This window comes from Meleagris gallopavo, chromosome 1, assembly GCF_905368555.1.
Source record: "Meleagris gallopavo chromosome 1, MGAL_WU_HG_1.1, whole genome shotgun sequence".
NCBI classification, from domain to species: Eukaryota; Metazoa; Chordata; class Aves; order Galliformes; family Phasianidae; genus Meleagris; species Meleagris gallopavo.
Window position 1 is genome coordinate 48,648,917 of NC_139404.1, and position 15,952 is coordinate 48,664,868.

At 44.7% G+C, this 15,952-nt stretch overlaps 1 protein-coding gene across 7 annotated transcripts in view; it reads left to right on the plus strand.

Annotated features, from left to right (window-relative positions):
* Positions 1-15,952, plus strand: part of TCF20 (transcription factor 20) — a 116,709-nt gene that overhangs the window by 62,911 nt on the left and 37,846 nt on the right. For all 7 annotated transcript variants that reach the window (XM_085225119.1, XM_085225145.1, XM_085225132.1 and 4 more), the window contains one exon: positions 9,469-15,105. In XM_085225119.1, the coding sequence (XP_085081245.1) occupies positions 9,505-15,105 (5,601 nt within the window). In that variant the 5' untranslated portion in view covers positions 9,469-9,504. Of the gene's footprint in view, positions 1-9,468; positions 15,106-15,952 lie in introns of those variants that run through there.

Sequence of the window (15,952 nt, forward strand, 5' to 3'; positions counted from 1 at the left end):
CATACTTGCAGTGGAAGCTTTCTGCATCAGCTTTTCAACATTATATTTCTGTCAACAGTTTTAGAAGCAGTCCCACACTTCCACTGTGGTGATACTGAAATCTGCTGGGGGAGGAGAGAGCTTTCGACCTGTTCTGTGGGATGATCTGCATTTGTAGCTTCTTTGCTTCTGTGAACTGCTTACGCTCATTAGAATTAATTTTTTTGTGTGTGGAGTTGTCTGGCTGCTGTTGTCATTCACTGTGCCTTTGGCTAGGGCAGCAGAGCTTAGGAATATGGGGTTAATAATCTGCAATTTGAAGAAGCAGGATGCAGTATCCTGTTTCTTGATTACTGTGGCCTCAGTTCATACCATATAATTTCAGACATTTGACTGAAGGGTATTAGTTTAATCACCTTATGCTTGTAAAATAGACATGGAAAGAGGTCTTCTGGAAGACTTTCATTCACTCTGTGGGAAGCTGGTGAGAGCAAACCAAGTTAAGTGCTTTAGGCTAAGGATTAGTGGTGGAATTCTTAGGTTTGGATTTGTTTTAATTCCTGTTTCTTCCAGCACACTATGAAGCTCTGCTTCCTTTTGGTCACCTGCCTGGTGGATATCCCTGCAGAAGTGTAGTGAGGGTGCATGATGAAATGATGCACAAAATCGGTTCTTTTTGCAAAGAAAACCTTCAATGAAGGGATAGGAGTGAGAATTATGAGGCTGGAAAGGCAGGAGACAGCTGGAAATCCTGCAAGTAGTGTGGACACTGAAGTCATCTTTTTGTTGAATATTTGAAGTACTAGTATGAACTGTTTCACCTGTCTCCCTGTAATAGGGGGTGCAATCTAAATTTCTGCCTGTTAGTTGCTTTTTTAGGAGATAACACTGTACTAATAGATCTGCTTCAACTTTTGGCTTCAGCATGAGGGAGATACTGTGGAACCCAAGGGGTTGGAGGAATGAGCCAAGTGTTGTTTAAAGGAGGTAGGCTGAAGGAGACGGGAAGACAACTTGGTTGTTTTTCATTGTGAAAGTCAAAAAAGTATTGAAAGTATTGAAAGTATTTGCAAACCTTGCATAGGCAAATTACTCTTGCATCTTTTTGTTTCAGGGCAAGGATAAAGTACCAATCTGGGAGGAAGTCTAATAGGCTAGTGAAACTTGAGAGTTCCAATGCATAGCTAAATTTCTTGTGTTATCTTCAAGGAGTAAAGATTGTTGGTAAAAAGCATGGAAGAAATAATTTGAGTACAGCCTTAATGGAATTGGATGGCGACTGATTTTAGTAGTCTGAGGTTATCTCTACCTGATGTTGATGTTTTTGCGTGTAATGTAACTAGATTGTGTGATCCTCAACAATGGATTTATCCTCATTTGTGGATTTAATTCTTGTATACTGTGTGTAACTTGCATTGTGATAAACCTGCACGTAACTGATAGAGATTTTGTGTTAATTTCCTTCATTTGCCTTAGAGTTCCCAGGAGTCTTAGTTACAGGCTCGTTGCAGCAGGCATTGTAAATCAGAATAAAAAGGTTTGATTGTGTAGATACTTTGAATAGGAGGGGAAAAAAATACAGCATATCTTGCTGTGTTAATATTTAATGTATGACCTAAGCATCCATCTTAGCAACTTGCCATAATTTGGAGAGAGAATGCATTTAAGACCTTAAAGGCAGAGGCTACTATTTGGTGTGAACAATTTACAGAAGTTAATGTGCAAGTGGGATTTTTTGCTGGTTTTTACTATTTTATTTTACTTTTTAACCTGCTGTTGTTTTGAGTACTTGTGATAGTAGTTTCATCTCTGCAATGAAAGTGGGAGCTTGGATGAATAATAGTTCTGCTGGGCAACCCTATTCAGTCCTTCCTTCTTCCCTCTTGCAATTAATAATTGACTCCTCCTTTTCTCTGCCAATTTTTTTAACTGAAAGATGGTGGTGAGGTGGGAGTTGTCATACCTTTACTAAATGTCCTCTCTCTTGTGTGTGAGGAGTGAAGAGCAGATCGAGAGCTGTCCTTGAAATGCTTGCTCTGTTTTTGCTGTATTACAGAAGCTGGTATGATGTTCCACTGTGGAGACGTTGGAGTCGTGGATGGAGGTGAATTTTCAATACGAGGTCAATAATGAATTGCCCAAACATTCGGGGCAGCTAGTGCTTTGGATAAGGATTGTGTGATCAGCCGGTGCGAGGCTTGGCAAAAAGAAACGGAGTCTTCAGTGTCATTTTCATTTTGAACGGTGGCTGAGGTTGTTTGACTGTTGTGTAAGAATGAAGAGCCTTTTAAATATGAACTTCTGATTTCAAGTGCTCTTCAGTAGCCACGGCACTTAAGCAGTTCCTGCTGCGTCCGTTTTGCTGGTACGGATGTTTGTGTGACGATTCAGTGGATTGGATCTGTTAGTTCGGAAAGGGCTTTTTCCCCTTGCAGAAGCGTTTCTCACCGGTCACAGCTCTGCGGTGCGGCTTGTGTCCTGACTGACAGCCGCGTGGGAGGCTGGCCCTCCTCATCTGGTGCGGAGAGGGCTGACCGTACATGACAAGCTGAAGTTGTAGTGATGTTTGGCATAAAACACAATCGATCTTGAATAGGTTCTTACTGTTACTGGTGGCTGTTAAAAGATAAGCTGGATGACTTTCTGCAGTCGCTTGGTGGACTGTTTAAAGTGCATCTGTACTGTCAGTTGGAACAGAAAACCAATAACCATAGCATATCCCAAGCTGGATAAGGGCCATTGAGTCCAACTCCTGGCTCCACATAGCACCACCCAAAAATCAAATCCTATGTCTAATGGCATTGTCCAGATGCTCCTTGAGCTCTGGCGGCTCAGGGCAGCTCGCTCCAAGTCCACCGCCCTGTGGTGCAGACCCTGTCCCTGACCCCCAGCTGCCTCTTCCCTGACACAGCTCCATGCCGTTCCCTTGGGCCCTGTCGCTGTCACACAGACAGAGCTCAGCGCTGCCCCTCCGCTCCCTGTGAGGAGCTGCAGCCGCCATCAGGCCTCCCCTCAGCTCCTCTGCGCTGAGCAAACCACAGCCCCTCAATCGCTTTTCTTGCCCTCCAGACTATTCCCCATCTTTGTAGTTCTCCTTTGGGCACTCCCTAACAGTTTTATGCCCTTTTTGCACTGAGGTGCCCCAAACTGCACACAGTACTTGTGGAGAGGCCGCTGCAGCACAGTATAGAGTGGGACAGTTTGTTCCCTCACCTGATCAGCAGTGCTGAGCCTGATGCTCACACTGAGATACAGTTGGTCTTCCTGGCTGCCTGAACTCACTGCTGACACGTTTGACTTGCTGTTGACCAAGACCCCCAGATCGCTTTCAGCTTGGAGGCTCCTATCCAGCCTCATCCCCCAGGGTGCATAACCAGGTGCAGAATCTAGCAGTTGCTCTTGTTAAATTTCATCTGTTTGGTGATTGCTTCGCTCTCTTAAGATCTCTCTGCAAGGCCTTTCCACCCTCAATGGAGTCAGCATTGCCAGCAAACCTGCTCAGAACATCTTCTATTCCTACAGTAACGTAATAGCAAATTTAGATACCTAAAACCAGATGAAATTCCCTTAAACCTTGATCATTAGTTACATTCCTCAAGATACATGTTTTCACAGCATCCCAACTTAACTACCACCTTACAACAAAGTTTTGCTCTTGTCAAGCTGCTGCTTTCATCATGTTTAGGAATATAAATGTAACAGTATGCTTCCATCAAAGTGCAGAGCTAAACAGGAGATGGCATTTTGCTTCTGGTCACGTAATGAAGGAGTAAGGAAAACTTGCAGATGCAAAACAAATCTGTTTAGATGTTTAAACTTGGTGCTACCAAAATACAGATGTTAAAAAATTAAGAAAGAAAGTCCACGATCAAATAATAGCCACACGCAAAGAGCTAATTTATGTTGTTTGTTTGTTTATACAGTGTCTTTTATTATAGCAGTTGAATACTCCAGGTTCCTGTGTGTCTGTCCTTCCCTATGAGACTAGAAGATGCGATGACTCAGACTTAGCACAGTTTTTTGTGTGTGTGGCCACTCGGGAAAAGCATGAAATAAGAACTGAATCTATATCTTATCTAGCTCAATAATCCCAGAGCATTCCCCTCTTAAGACTGACAGAACTCACTGTGTTCCTTCTGTCATGCTCAGCTGTTCTTCACTCAACCTGTAAGAAACATTTTCTATGTTGTTTGGATTTAAAGCATATCTACTGACTTTCTGTTTAAGGAAAAAAAAAAAAAAAAGAAAAGAAAAGCTGTACAGACATTTTTGTAAAGAAGGCATAGTGTCTCTGTGAGCTGATGGATGTGAGTTGGAATTGATTTATCCAAATCTTACCTTGGTTGAGGAGCCCTCTGAGGTTTTCATTGGCAGGAAGGGCAAAATTCAGTTCTTAGGTCTATTCCAGTATTAGCACTGCTTTGCAAGACATTATTAACATATATACATTAGTAGTAGGAACTTAAGCATACATAATAATTACATATGTGTGTGTTTAAGGCATGTAAAATTGTTTCGATTAATTAAATGTTTTAAACTTCCATTGTTACAGAATTGCTGAGATGACTTGGAGCAAATGAAGTATCTGCTTCACTATGTTGTGGCACTCTCTGTAAAAATTAATTGTGCACTGTTCAAACTTTCAGTGATGTGATGAAGTTTATTTGATAGAATAAATAATGTCTTGGTGAGAGCCAGGTGTGACTGCTGCTTTCTCTGGAAGAATGGAGTTGAATGAGACAATATACGAGTTTCTTGTGTCTTAGATCATTCGGTTTATTCCTTGTATGTGGAAGTAACTTCTGGCTGGAACAGGATCTGAAACAGCTGTATAGAAAGGTACAAAGTAAACCTGCCGTGTATTTCAGGCATACAGTAGTGGTGAACTGTGAATGTTACTGCTTGGACAAGATGGTGACCTCTTGCAGTGCTAACTGTCTGGTTTACTTGCATATTACACCTAAGGCAAAAAACTAAAACTGCTTTTTCTTCTTAAAAGCAGCATATGAGGTGATATTCTTCCCTAGACTGGAACGAGATCAGTTTGTTCCCTGCCACTGCTCAGGTGTGCAAGGTTGCAGCTGACCACCTCCAGAAGTGAGGCTTGGTAACTTTGCCTTGACTGTGGAAATGATACTCACTTCATGGAAATATATATTTTTTTGACTTTATTTTGGACTTAATTCTGATCTTAGGGTTTTTTAGGGACAAATTATGGAGTTATGCTGAAGTTTTGGAATGATGGAGATTAGGAGTTGTGTGTGCTCTGCAACTTTGTGATGGAGAGAGGAAAGAGAAAAATGCTGGCTTTTGTGCAGGGCAGGGGACTAGAAATGGTTATGGAGATGCGTACGTATCTCTCTTGCACAACGTTTAGTAAATAACTGTTCTAATCAGAAGCCTGGATGGCCAATGTGAAAGAATAATAATTACAGAAACAGCATTTGTGTACATATTTGGACAATGGAATATGCCTTCTTCGTGTTTGTCACCTGTCTGTGATGACATTTTCTTTGCTGATCAGTGTTCTAGGAAGTGAGAGGTCTTGGGCAGATCACCAGAAATGCATTGCGTTTGATTGCTGCCTTGAGACTTCTCTGCACAGATGGGTCGCAGTAGTCAACTCAAATCTGAAGAAAATTTAACAAAGCAGAAAGATTTCACCTCCTACAGAATGAAGTGGTGCTGATTTGGTTTGCTCTTTCATTGGCTTATTGTAAGGATTAAGCATATCCCCGCAGTATTTTGCCATTCAGCTCACTTGTGTTGAGCTGGCTGGCTGTAGTGCTGCACAACTACACTGGCATTGGCACTACATGAGAAAATCTATATTTGTCTTTGATAATTGGGACAAAAAAGTTCAGAGATTTATATGGATTTTAAAAACCTAGCACAGTATGTTGCAGAAAATCATTTCCCACAGTAATCTTCGTGTGGGAGGACTGATGAACCCTTTTAATCAGCTGTGGTTGGACAGTTGCATTTACATGCAGGAGCTGTTTAAAGAGATTTACATGCTGCTGGCTACCATTTGGTAATCCTGCTGACAGCGGGATCCAAATACAGTAGCTTTGTATTTTAGGGAACTCCCACATTAACAAAGTTGTTCTACAGAGGTGTTTCAGATAATTAAACAAGAAACAAAGTCTGCATTGTAGATGTACTTAAGATGTACTTAGAAATAATTTCACATGGAGAACGTAGGTTGAAAACCTACCTGATAAGTTTAGATGTTGCACAAATAATCATGAAACAGCTAAGAAGACCTGCTGCTTCTCTCTGAGTAATGGGCAGTGATCTCAAAACCGAGGCTGTTTCTTGTCACCCATGAGAGCTTGTAGTACGCTTCCTTGTTCCTACCCAGGTTGAAGATAGATGATGGTTACTGGGGCATTTGGGAAGAAAGAAGAACATTGAAGCAGAGTGAAACAATTCAGTCTAGGGAATGTCATTTGCAATCTCTAAATGGATGTACTCAGATGGATATAAAGCTACAGGCCACGAATGCTTGAGAGGAATCACAAAACTGCAGTGGCAGAGCTGGGTGCCCTTTCACTCACCATAGTTGGGGCACTGGTGTAGTGAAAGCTGTACCCAGATCTTCCCTTCCCTATGAATGACAAGAGGTGGCTTTAGATGTTTTTTTGTGTGTGTTGGTAAATGCTGGAAACGTATGTAATTTGTGGCCATTAGTGGAACACTTTTTTGCCCCTTGTGCCGAGGAGAGAATTACAGCAGTCTGCCACAATTCCGGACCGCTTTATGTCTCTTATAGTCTCTGCTCAGCAACTGGTGTGCCACTCTTTTGAGTCCCTGCATTTCAGAGATAATGTACTGGCAGAGGCCACACCTCAAGCACAGCCTTCAGTTTTGGTTCTCTTACGAAGGAAGGACTTGGAAGCCCTGGAGTGTGTCTAGAAAAGGGAGGTGGAGCTGCAGAAGGCCTTTAGCACAAGTCTTGTGGGAAGCGGCTGAGGGCATTGGGGTTGTTCAGTCAGGGAGACCTGGTTGCTTCTACAATGACCTGAAAGGAGGTTGTGGTGAGATGGGAGTTGGCCACTGCTCCCAGGTAACAGTGTTAGGATGAGAGGTGATGGCCTTAGGTTGTGCCAAGGGACGTTCAGGTTGGATTTTGAGAAGAACTTCTTAGCAAGAGCGGTGCTGCAGTGGCACAGGCTGCCCAGGGAGGTGGTGGAGTCACCATCCCTGGAGGTGTTCCAGAACCGTGTGGATGTGGCACTGAGGGACGTGGTCAGTGGGCATGGTGGGGATGGGCTGATGGTTGGACCAGATGATCGTAGTGGTCTTTTCCAACCTTCGTGATTCTGTGGTTCTAAACTGGTTGCTTTAAGTCCTTCTGGTAAAATTTTAATCAAATAAATATTTATCTTTTTCTTTTCGTGTGGATTCATGTGGGCTTTGGAGGCTTCCTCATCTCTCTGGATGTGTTCTAATAACAGAGCTTGTCTGTGAAATTCTCCTTGGTGGTTTTGCTGAGAAGTCAGCACTTAGATCTGTGCACTTAATAGCGCTGTTACCTTAAAGAAACGTTATTACAATAATAATTGTAATAGTCCTGTATTTTTAGTAAATTAATGACAGGAAGTATGCTATAGGTATTAAGTCATCGATGATGTAATGGAGTGAGGCTGCCTATTTTTTTTTTTAACTCCTATTATTCATGAAATGCTTTTTTTTTTTTTTTTTTTTCCTTTGCTGTTATCCTGCTTGGATGTGTTATTCAAGCTGCTTGTGAGATATCAAAATGATATGTTGTGCTGAAGGAGACCTGAAAAAAGAGCATTTACTTATTTACGTAGGGCATGGACTAAGTTAATCTGACCAAAAAATTTTATTTCTCAAGATAAACTGCAAGATCAAAACAAAAACCAACTAAAAAAAAGAAACTTTTTTGGGTTAGTGGGTCTTCTGCCTTCCTGAGTTAGCTGAAAGGGATTGTAGAGAAGAATAGTAACCCAAATAAAACCAGGCTGTCTTTCTGGAAGACTCAGAAGGATGAGAGGCACGTGGGAAAAGTGTGTGATGTCACGCAAAGTCTACGTTGTCGTCTTTGTATGTCTCTTTTCTTGGGACTCTTTGGTGATCTTGTACTTGACTGAAACTTAAAGGCTTGAATTCTGAGTGGGTTCAATTGGTTGTGACAAGTATGTAACCTGACAATATGACAAGACATAATGAAGGCAAATGTTCCAGGAAGTCTCACATTTGAGGAGTTAAAGAGTTCTGTTTCTTGGAAGATCGTGAACCGTGTCTTAACATTTGAAGAAAGCATTCTCATCACGTAGTTTTCACTAGTTTGTTTGCTGGAAGGGAAAGCTGTATGGTCTTCCAGAAACAATGTGCTTTTTTCATCTTTGTGTTTTTTAATTGTACTCTTTTTTTTTCTTGCATAATTAAAAAAAAAAACAAAACAACACAACAGAACAAACCAACATTCAGCGAGCAGTGTATACACATTGTTATTACTTCACTTTTTTAATGACTATAGTGGTGCCTCAAGTTTTTGAGGTCCTACTCAAGATCCCTGTACAATATTGCAGCTGCTGTCCAGTCCTTGAGGAAGAATCATGATTCCTCATACTGGATAGCAAATGGAAGCATGTAGGAGGCCCTTCCTGAAGTTCTTTTGCTTTGGAGTTGATTATGTAGATGTGGGTAGCACACATGATATTCCGAAAAATATGTTCTGGCTTTTTTGACAAGTACTCTCAGTTAAATTTCAATCAAGGTAATGTAAAAGTCTAGAGGATGAAGTGTAGACCCCTTTGTTCAAAAGAGTGGAATGGTTCTGACTCTTCAGCTTGCTGAACAAAGCAGGTGCTGGAGGAAAAAGTACCGTTTGTTACCTTCTTGTGTTGCTTTTTGCCTTTCAGGTGTCATTGGAGCAGTTAGGAACGCAGTATGAAGCAGATATCTTTAAGCATGCTGGTGCCTGATTTTTCACAGATTCATATTTGCCTTTTCACTGGAATATCTTGTTGGAGCTTTGTTTGGTTGTATGTTGACTGTATTCTAGTTGTATTCACGGTGAAAGGTGGTCTTTTGGACGTTGTTCCTACAGTGTAGATCCAAAGGTGATTTGAGTCTGTTGTGTGGTTCATACAGTTAAACCTTTTTTTAGATCTTGTGGTAGCAAAATAGTTGAAGGAATAGGATCACTCTCCTCTGCTTAACAAAATGCTGCTGGAAGCTTGTTTTCCACATAAATAGACCCAGTTAGTGACTGACTGCAGAAAATACTAGGGCTGAAAATATGTTCCAGCTGGTAGTAGGCTACGGACTTGGTTTTTCTTGGAAAGCAGTGACTCCTTTTGCTACCGAGAATGACTGGAAGGGTGCAAGCAGAGAGATAGAAATTAGTGTACTTGATTTCAATTGCTGTTAAAACAGTGGAATTGAGCAATGCTATTTATGTGAACGGGACATGCAGATGCTATACCTCTTTCTTTCTTCTTGTCCCCCCTTTAGGAGGGCTTTCGAGCTGTTGCTCTGCTGCTGAACAGCATGCAGTCCTTTCGGGAGCAAAGTAGTTACCACGGAAACCAGCAGAGCTACCCGCAGGAAGTGCACGGATCGTCCCGACTGGAGGAGTTCAGCCCGCGCCAGCAGGCCCAGATGTTCCAGAGCTTCGGAGGAGGTACTGGCAGTGGACGTCGCGGAGCAGCAGGAGCCTCTACAGCGATGCCTGGTGAGAGCTCTGGCCATCAGAGCTACCAAGGTTTCAGAAAAGAAGCAGGAGAGTTTTACTATATGGCTACCAACAAAGATCCAGTGGCGTCAGGAGGGCAGCAGCCGCCTCAGCGCAGGCCTTCTGGACCGGTACAGAGCTATGGGCCCCCTCAAGGGAGTAGCTTTGGGAGTCAGTATGGGAGTGAGGGACACGTGGGCCAATTTCAAACACAGCATTCGACCCTTGGGGGCGTATCCCACTATCAGCAGGATTATACTGGTCCTTTCTCTCCAGGGAGTGCTCAGTATCAGCAGCAGGCTTCTAGCCAGCAGCAGCAGGTACAACAGCTGAGACAGCAGATCTATCAGTCTCATCAGCCTTTACCCCAGGCTTCCAGCCAGTCTGCTTCTAGCACCTCGCACTTGCAGCCAATGCAGCGTCCATCCACCCTGCCTTCCTCTGCTTCTGGGTACCAGTTACGAGTGGGTCAGTACAGCCAACACTATCAGCCACCTTCGTCGTCCTCGTCCTCCTCTTTCCCCTCCCCACAGCGTTTTGGCCAGTCAGGACAGAATTATGATGGAAGCTACAGCGTGAATTCTGGGTCACAGTATGAAGGCCATGCCGTGGGTTCCAATGCGCAGGCATATGGGTCCCAGTCAAACTACAGCTTTCAGACTCAACCGATGAAAAGCTTTGAGCAGTCTAAGCTGCCCCAAAGTGGGCAGCAGGGGCAGCAGCAGCAGCACCCACCTCAGCATGTAATGCAGTATTCAAATGCTGCCTCCAAGCTCTCTCTTCAAAGTCAAGTGGGACAGTACAGCCAGACTGAAGTTCCTGTAAGGTCACCGATGCAGTTTCACCAAAACTTCAGTCCAATCTCTAATCCATCTCCTGCTGCATCTGTGGTTCAGTCTCCAAGCTGCAGCTCCACCCCTTCTCCTCTCATGCCAGGTGGAGAAAATCTCCAGTGTGGGCAAGGCAACATGTCCATGGGTTCTAGAAACCGAATCCTGCAGATGATGCCTCAGCTTAGTCCTACACCATCTATGATGCCAAGTCCCAATGCTCATGCAGGGGGATTCAAGGGGTTTGGGTTGGAAGGACTGCAGGAAAAAAGGCTCACAGATCCAGGGCTGAGTAGCCTGAGTGCCCTAAGTTCTCAAGTGGCCAATCTGCCCAACACAGTCCAGCACATGTTGCTTTCAGATGCCTTGGCACCTCAGAAAAAAAGTTCCAAAAGGTCATCCTCTTCAAAGAAGGCTGACAGCTGCACAAACTCAGAAGGCTCTTCCCAGGCAGAGGAGCAGCTCAAGTCCCCCCTGGCAGAGTCCCTCGATGGTGGCTGTTCCAGTAGTTCAGAGGATCATGGGGAAAGGGTGAGACAGCTGAGTGGCCAGAGCACAAGCTCAGACACTACCTACAAGGGGGGTAACTTAGAAAGATCCAACTCCTCACCAGCACAAGGCTCTCAGAGTGAGCCTTCAAAACTCAGCACCAGCCCTGCAGCTAGGGAAGATGTGGTCTCCCCTGATAGGAAGGAAGCTGTGGTGGCAGTAGAAAATGCCCCAAAAGTGAATGAAAAGGCAGTTGGAGTGATTGTCTCCCGGGAGGCTATGGCAGGTAGAGTAGAAAAGTCAGGTGGACAAGAGAAACCTGCACAAGATGATGTTTCCACAGCCACTCAGACACCAGTTAGTGCTAGTGGAGCGAAGGAAGCTGGGCATGCAGGACCACAGCCAGAAGCTCAAGGAGGTACTAAGGGGAGCAAAAGTGGAGATAACACTAACCATAATGGAGAGGGGAACAGCCAGCCCAGCCATGCAGTTGTTGGGTCAAATTTTCCTGTGAGAACAGAACCTTCCAAATCTCCTGGCAGTTTAAGGTACAGTTACAAAGATAATATAGCAGCTGGCATACAGAGAAATATTAGTGGCTTTCCACAGTATCCTTCTGGTCAAGAAAAAGGGGATTTTCCAGGACACAGTGAGCGCAAAGGCAGGAATGAGAAGTTTCCTAGCCTTCTACAGGAGGTCTTACAGGGTTACCACCATCATCCAGACAGAAGGTATTCTAGGAATGCACAGGAACATTCTGGGATGGCTGGGAGTTTGGAGGGAGCCATGAGGCCCAATATCTTAATTAGTCAAGCCAATGAATTGACGAATAGAGGTCTCTTAAACAAAAGTATGGGGTCTCTCCTGGAAGGTCCTCACTGGGGTCCCTGGGATAGGAAGTCTAGCAGCGCAGCCCCTGACATGAAGCAGATAAATTTAGCTGATTACCCTATTGCTAGAAAGTTTGAGATGGAGTCTCAGTCTTCTTCTCATGAAGGGGGAGCACTCTCGGAGAGGAGATCAGTGATCTGTGACATATCTCCATTAAGGCAGCTTGTCAGAGATCCTGGTCCTCACCCAATGGGGCACATGGGTCCCGAGGGCAGAAGTGGAAGGAGTGAACGTCTTGCCCCTGGCTTAAGCCAGTCAGTAATACTCCCTGGTGGTTTAGTATCCATGGAAACAAAGATGAAAGCTCACAGTGGGCAAATAAAAGAAGAAGAGTTTGAACAGTCAAAGAGCTCAGTTAGTCTTAATAATAAAAAGACAGGAGACCATTGTCATTCTGCTGGCATCAAGCATGAGTCTTTCCGAGGCAATGCTAGCCCTGGAGCTGCAGTCTCCGATTCTGCTCCAGACTACATTCCCCAGCAGGAGAGCAGATCAACACAGCTGAGACGAGCACCTGGCAGAACTGGAAGCAGCAGGGGTAAATCACCTTCTCAATTTCAGGATCTTGCTGATAAGCTGAAAATGTCACCGGGCAGAAGCAGAGGCCCAGGAGCAGATCTGCATCACATGAACCCACATATGACGCTATCTGAAAGAGTTAACAGGGGTTCCTTGCATTCTGGCTACCCTCAGAACTCAGAAGGCTCATCTTTGGCTGCAGCATATCATGCAAATGCTAGGCCTCATCCTTTTGGTGACCCCAACCAGAGTTTAAATTCCCAGTATCATTACAAGAGACAGCTATACCAGCAACAGCAAGACGAATACAAAGATTGGGCAAGCAGCGCTGCTCAGGGTGTGATTGCTGCAGCTCAGCACAGACAGGAAGGAGCCAGGAAGAGCCCAAGACAACAGCAGTTTTTGGACAGAGTAAGGAGTCCCTTGAAAAATGACAAGGATGGAATGATGTACCTTCAGGGTAGCTCTTACCACGATACTGGAAGCCAGGATCCTGGGCGCTGCATTATGGGAAGCGACAGTGCACAGGGCAAGTGCACCGACCTGAAACACAGTAACCAGAAGCTGCAGCCGCATGAATCTGGTTGGGACCTCTCTCGGCAGACTACACCTGCCAAAGGCAGTGGCCCTCTGGGAGCAGCCAACCAAAAAAGATTTTGCCCCCAAGAAAGCGATGGGCACAGACGAGAGGAATCTGCGGATTTGCCCAAGCCTAGCAATGCCATGCTCAGGCTCCCTGGCCACGAAGACCAGTCTCCTCAAAATCCCTTAATTATGAGGAGGAGAGTCCGTTCTTTCATCTCTCCTATCCCTACCAAAAGACAGCCACAGGATATGAAGAACAGTGGCAGTGAAGATAAAGGGCGAATGATGACGTCAGCAAAAGAAGGAGCTGATAAAGCATACAACTCTTATGCCCATTCATCTCAAAGCCAAGATGTTGGCAAACCAGTTGCAAAGGGAGATTCCTTCAAGGACCTGCCAAGTCCTGATGGTAGGAATTGTCCTGCTGTTTCCCTCACAAGCCCGACTAAGACCAAAATATTGCCCCCAAGAAAGGGGCGAGGACTAAAACTGGAAGCAATTGTTCAAAAAATTACATCTCCCAATATTCGGAGAAGTGTTTCCACCAACAGTGCTGAAACTGGTGCAGATACTGTCACTCTTGATGACATCCTATCCCTTAAGAGTGGACCTGAGGGAGGAAGTGTGTCTGCACATGGGCTGGAGACTGAGAAGAGAAAAGGAGAGATGTTGTCAGATCAAGCGGGGTCAGCAAGCCAGGACACAGCTAGTGAAATTACTCTTGCACGATCCTCAGAAGAGTGGCAAGGCAATGAGGATGATAAAACCAAGAAAGATACCCTTGAAACTGCCAGTGTAAATAAAGAAGGGACAGGAACCAGCGCAGCACCACCTCCTCAGAAGTCAGGTGGTCAGGGGAGGTCTGATGGATCCGTAAGCGGAAGTGGAACTCTGGCCTTTCCAGACTCAAAAACAATTTCTCCCTCCAGTGCGTTTACTTCTGAACCAAACCCAAAGCCTGAGGAAAAAGATGGAGAGGTGACAAACATTTCACCCAAGCCAGATGGCTTCCCTCCAAAGGGATATTTTCCTTCTGGAAAGAAAAAGGGGAGACCAATTGGGAGCGTAAACAAACAAAAGAAGCAACAACAGCAGCAGCAGCAGCAGCAACTGCCACCTCCCCCACCACCTCCACCTGTACCTTCTCAGTCTTCTGAAGGGGTTGCTGGGGGTGAGCCAAAACCTAAGAGGCAAAGGAGGGAGCGGCGAAAACCTGCAGCACAGCCACGGAAGCGGAAGCCTAGACGGGCTGCTCTGATTGTGGAGCCTCAAGAGCCAGAGATCAAGCTTAAATATGCTACCCAGGCTGTGGATAAAACTGACTCCAAGAATAAATCTTTTTTCCCTTACATTCACGTGGTAAACAAGTGTGAACTAGGAGCTGTGTGCACAATCATTAATGCAGAGGAAGAGGAGCAGAACAAATTGGTGAGGGGTCGGAAAGGACAGAGGTCTTCAACACCCCCTCCTAGCAATGTGGAGAGCAAAGTGCTGCCCACCTCAACTTTCATGCTGCAGGGCCCTGTAGTGACAGAATCTTCTGTCTTGGGGCATCTGGTTTGCTGCCTGTGTGGCAAATGGGCCAGCTATCGTAACATGGGTGACCTCTTTGGTCCTTTCTACCCCCAGGATTACGCAGCCACCTTGCCCAAGAACCCACCTCCAAAGAGGGCCACAGAAATGCAGAGCAAAGTCAAGGTACGGCACAAAAGTGCTTCTAATGGTTCCAAGACAGATACAGAGGAGGAGGAGGAACAGCAACAACAGAAGGAACAAAGAAGCCTAGCTGCTCATCCCCGCTTTAAGAGGCGGCACCGCTCTGAGGACTGTAGTGGAGCCTCTCGGTCACTTTCAAGGGGAGCTTCTTGTAAAAAAGCAACCACTGAAGGTGGCAGTGGTGGTGAAAAGACTCCTTTGGACTCAAAGCCCTCTATGCCCACTTCAGAAGGTGGCACTGAGCTGGAGTTACAAATTCCTGAACTACCTCTTGACAGCAATGAATTTTGGGTCCATGAGGGTTGTATTCTCTGGGCCAATGGGATCTACCTGGTCTGTGGCAGGCTCTATGGGCTGCAGGAAGCTGTGGAGATTGCAAGAGAGATGGTGAGTACTGAAATTTACTATGGCTTTTTTTTTTTTTTTTTTTTGCTTGTTTGCATTAAGTACACCATTTGAAATGTTGTTTTTCTTGTTCTTCTCTCATCTTAAACGATCATCTTTCGTTTGTAAATAAATCTCTAGTGATGCCCTTCAGATCGCCTTCTTTAGATTTCTGCCACACCTACCTGATCAGACAGAATTTTTGAGCCTCAGAAACCTAGATTCATATTGCCTACTAAAAGTTCCAGTTGTCCAAAAGTTTTCTCGTGACTACAGCGATCTTTTTTTTCTTTATCTGTCCTATTAGCTATTAATGCTCTCCAGGGCTGCTCTTGGAGTTCTGCAGTGGAAGGACAAATCAAAGCTGACACAAGTTGCAGCAAGGGAAATTCCAGTTCAATATTGAGCAGAACAAAATTCACAGTGAGAGTGGTCAAATATGGGATTGGGGGCGGGGGAGGGAGGAGGAACAACAGAAGTTGTGGATTAGCTGTCTAGTCACATTTATGCCACCCCAAGATCCTAAAACAACTCGCTCTACCTGCAAAATTGAAGGTAGCTTCAGAATTGGCCCTGCTTTAGGCAGGAGTTTAGATCACACATCTGCAGAGGTCCCTTCGAACCCAAATGATTTATTCTTTGACTGTAATATGTATTACTTGGTTCCTGCATATTAATGTCAATAAAGCAGAATGACATAGAAGTCTGTAAATTGAATAGAACTTGGGTGGCTTGACTGTTGATGAGTTCTGTACGAATTATAGCACAATCATACTGATAACTGGCATTCTCTAAAGTGCAAGTACACAATGAATAAGGAGAAATATAAAATCAAAGCAGGGACAAAGAG